The sequence below is a fragment of the Cornus florida genome, unplaced genomic scaffold (genome assembly GCF_030987335.1).
Source record: "Cornus florida cultivar Cherokee Brave unplaced genomic scaffold, ASM3098733v1 CherokeeBrave_3.0.0_Hap2_Chr05, whole genome shotgun sequence".
NCBI classification, from domain to species: Eukaryota; Viridiplantae; Streptophyta; class Magnoliopsida; order Cornales; family Cornaceae; genus Cornus; species Cornus florida.
Genome location: NW_026775575.1, coordinates 23,569,281 through 23,573,434, shown reverse-complemented (window position 1 = coordinate 23,573,434; position 4,154 = coordinate 23,569,281). Strand labels below are relative to the sequence as shown.

Sequence of the window (4,154 nt, the reverse complement as noted above, 5' to 3'; positions counted from 1 at the left end):
CATAATACAACATATAATCAAAGTATATAATTTATGAATTTTTATGTGGGACTGGGTTGAATTATCACGTCAGTGTTACCATAAAAATTTAAAGTACAATAAAGTTTTTATGATCATAAATATTTAGTGTACCAATTCAATTTAGATTTTTTAATTGAAAAAATGGCTCTCAATAGTAACGGTATGAATATAATTGCTATGTTCTTAAACTAATTGATCGGGGGTATTTTAGGTAAGAAAAATGCTTTGTAGGCCAGAGAAAAGAAGAAGAAAGAGAGAAGCAGAGGAGAAAGTTAAGAGAGAGAGAGAGGGCGGGGCTTTTTAGAGAGAGAAAGTGAACCTTATCCATTACTCCTGCATCCCGACCTTTATAAAAGCAGATCGAGCAAACCAAAACTCAGAGATAACTAGAGAGAGAATACAGAGCATTTAGAGAGAGAAAGAGTTATATATATATATATATATATAGTGTTTATATATAGCAATTCATATTGGTTTTCCCCATCGATTTCAAGCCATTGATGGCGGCTTCCAAGAGCTACTTCGCGAGACCGAACTACCGATTCCTCTCCGGCGGCGACCGAGACTCTCCAATCTCCACTGACACCGTGTCTTTCGAGCTCGACGAATCGGACGTCTGGAACTCGACTCGGTCCGGTTCGCCCGAGTTCCGCAAACCGGTTCCGAGTTCGCGGTTCTCGAATAGGGCGGTGGAGAAGCGAGCCGAGGCCGGCGCAACGCCGTCCTCACTGCCGGTGAACGTACCGGACTGGTCGAAGATACTGAAGGAGGACTACAGAGATCAGAGGAGGAGAGACGGCGGTGACGACGACGAGGACGACGTTGACTGCGGAGGGAATCGGATTCCGCCGCACGAGTTGTTGGCGAGGACAAGAATCGCCTCCTTCTCGGTGCACGAAGGCATTGGGAGGACTCTTAAAGGGAGGGATCTGAGTAGGGTGAGAAATGCAATTTGGGAGAAAACTGGGTTCCAAGATTAACACAGAATTAAAAGTTTCACAAAATACGTTACTCATCAATATTCATAGAGTCGTAGTAAACTGTTTTCAATCTTTGTTATGGTTTTGTTTTCTTTTTCGATTCTGGTCACCGTGTGTGATGAAAGCGGATCCATAGGTACATGTAATTCTAAATTTTGAGAGAAATTTGAGAAATGTCGGGTTTATCGTGAACCTTGTCATGTGAATTTTCCTTTCTTTTCCTCAAAATTTGGGGATGAGTCCCTGTAATATTATGGGCAAAAATAACCTTGTTATTGTTAGGGTTAGAAGATGAAATTATCCATTAATTGAATCGAAATTATATCATTTCAAAATGACAAAAGTACATTAAAAAAAACTGCATTAGCAAAATCTTATATAGCATGTCACAAAAACTGCATTAGCAAAATCTTATATAGCATGTCACAATACAAGTTTAACATTAGACGTTACATCTTAATTGCAATAAAAATAAAAAAAATAAAAAAAACAGTAACCCAACTCGGAGCTGAACAAAAAATAAACAAAAATTTATATTTACAATCAGGACAAATAGGAAAAAACCACAATATTTTTTTTAAAAAAAAACCAATATTATCTCCATAAAACAGTTATACAAAAATAAAAAATAAAATAAAAAATACTACAAGTATGATGACAATTGGTACACCAAAAAAAAAAAAAAAAAAAAAATAGCTATTTATAAACAGTAAACAAAACATTCAAGATATAAATCCCTTGAAATATTAGATGTAAACCCAAAAATGATCAGTCGAAATGTCACAAATAAACATGATTTAGGGTAAATATGATTTATTGAAACCTAAAATGACAAATAAATCATAAAAAATGAGGGCAATATAAGAGGAGGGATAAAACAGTAAGTTACACTCACTCACTCCCTTCTCGATTTTTCTTTTGAACAATGATTTTGTGCATTAAGGTAAATTTACTTTCATCTCCAAAGGTCAACTAGTTAATTTGGACTTTGCTGTTAATTGACGCAGATGAAAACCTCGTAGGTCCTATATGCAATTTGCCCTAATAATATTATTGATGAATCACAACGGTTGTTCATCAGTGGTTAAATATGAATTCAAATGATCAAAAAGCTCTCCAAATGAAGGTAAGGTAGCAAAATGCCCATTATACGTTGACCAATATGACTTTATTTCTCCAGTCTCTTCTTGATTTAGAGTAGTGATATTTACACGATTTGTTACAGCCTAATCGAAAGTTTTTGATTGATTATTTATGTATAATACAAGTAAGTGGAGAGGTTTATTCCTATTTTTGCTACATAGATGGACCAATTAAAATAAATAAGTTTGACAAATCACTGTAATAAATCGTTGCAAGAATCATTTTCTATTTATTTATTTTAATTTTTTTTTTAACTTCGTCGAGAAATACATTTAACTTACCAATATTAGGTTGCCAGGAAGTACGGATATGAATATGAGATGCAATATGATACGAACATGACAATATGATAAATTTAAAAGAAATGATAATAACTCATTTCACAATACATAAAACAAATATTTCTAGTCATCACTTAATAAAATTTGAACTAATCTTAACAATTACACCATGTTATTATGTTGAAAAATAAAATATTCAAAACTTGTTAAAAATGTGTTAAGTATCTAATAAGTATTGGATAAGCAGTAGAATTATTTGAAAAGTATCGAGATACGTGTTGGAAATTAAAAAATATATATTTTAAAATTATGAATACGTGTAAGAAGTATTTGACACGTATCTACGAGTATGAAAAGTATAGATATCCAACACGTATTCGATATAGGTACATCTTTCTTGTAAAAGTATCTATGCTTCCTATCTAGGTTGTCTCTTTTAGTTTATATATATATATATATATCTATATATATATATATATATATATATATATTACCTGGTGAAGAAAATACAGTCACAGACAGTCTCTTCACTTTCTAATTTGGAGAATAATATTGAGGCATAAAAGTTAGGCATATTTGTCAAAGTAAAACAATTAAGGCCATTAATGGTTAAGAAATACATTCACACACAATCTCTTCAGTTTCAAATTTGGAAAATAATATTAAGGCATACATATTAAACCTATTTGTCAAAATTAAACAATTAAGACCATTAATGGCTTGAAGTGGAATCTAAAATGGGTTCCACTTCAAGCCATCAATGACCATAATAGTTTTACTTTGACAAATAAACCTAACTAGTCAGCCTGAATATCACGACTCTTCTAATTTTTAGCTTCTATTTTAAAAGACGATGAAGTACTACAAAATTAGAACCTTGGTGGTAGTTTCTAATGAAATACCCAAATCTCTCAATATTGTTCTGAAGTGTTTTGTGAGTATTGGGGACCTTATATGTACAGGAATGAAAAAGAATGGAATTCTCATTCCAACCATTTCTTTATTTGATATGCAATTTAAAGTGGGAATGACCATTCTATTGAAATGAAAATTAATTCTTGGGAATGAAAATCCATTTCACAACTAAACCTATGGAATGACCATTCCATTCATAAGAAATTTTTAGCCTTGAAACCCTATGACATGGATTGTGTGGTTTCAATCCTACTTGTGCATGGAAGGTGGTTTCATGCATTACTGTTGACGCTAAAATCTGCTGGTTAGATCCGATTCTAAATTGATGTAATACGGGCGTGCCCGAACCAATTATATGGTTCAAGTGTAAATTGTCAACCGCAGTCCCTTTAAGAAGGTTGAGTTTCAGACGATGCGAGAAAAAAAGGGAATAATAAAACTCCTCTTTTGAGTTCAGAATTGCCTTAATTAAAAGGACTTTTACAATGAATAATTTATAGTAATAGATTGAGAATAGAAAAAGGGAGAAAATCTGGATATAGAAAGAGATAGAGAGAGAGAGAAATAGAGGGAGTGGATTAGAACGAGATAGAGATAATGAGATAGATAGAAATAGAGAAAACTAGCAAGGATGCTATTTAGGGAAAGGGCTTGAGAAAGCAAATACAATAATAAAATGATTTTGAGGGTGCTGGACCTCTAGTACAGCATGCCTCTTTATTTATTTATAAAATAAATCGTAAAACAAATTCCTACACATAAGCATTCTAGATACATCAAAACTCTATCAAATAACTAATTACACTTTTTGAAT

At 32.7% G+C, this 4,154-nt stretch overlaps 1 protein-coding gene across 1 annotated transcript; it reads left to right on the top strand.

Annotated features, from left to right (window-relative positions):
* Window positions 1-298: 298 nt before the first annotated feature.
* On the top strand, window positions 299-1,193 carry LOC132306197 (protein S40-4). The gene has a single exon (XM_059803513.1). It carries the CDS (start codon window positions 522-524, stop codon window positions 999-1,001), a length of 480 nt encoding a protein of 159 aa, XP_059659496.1. The 5' UTR covers window positions 299-521; the 3' UTR covers window positions 1,002-1,193.
* Window positions 1,194-4,154: the final 2,961 nt, after the last annotated feature.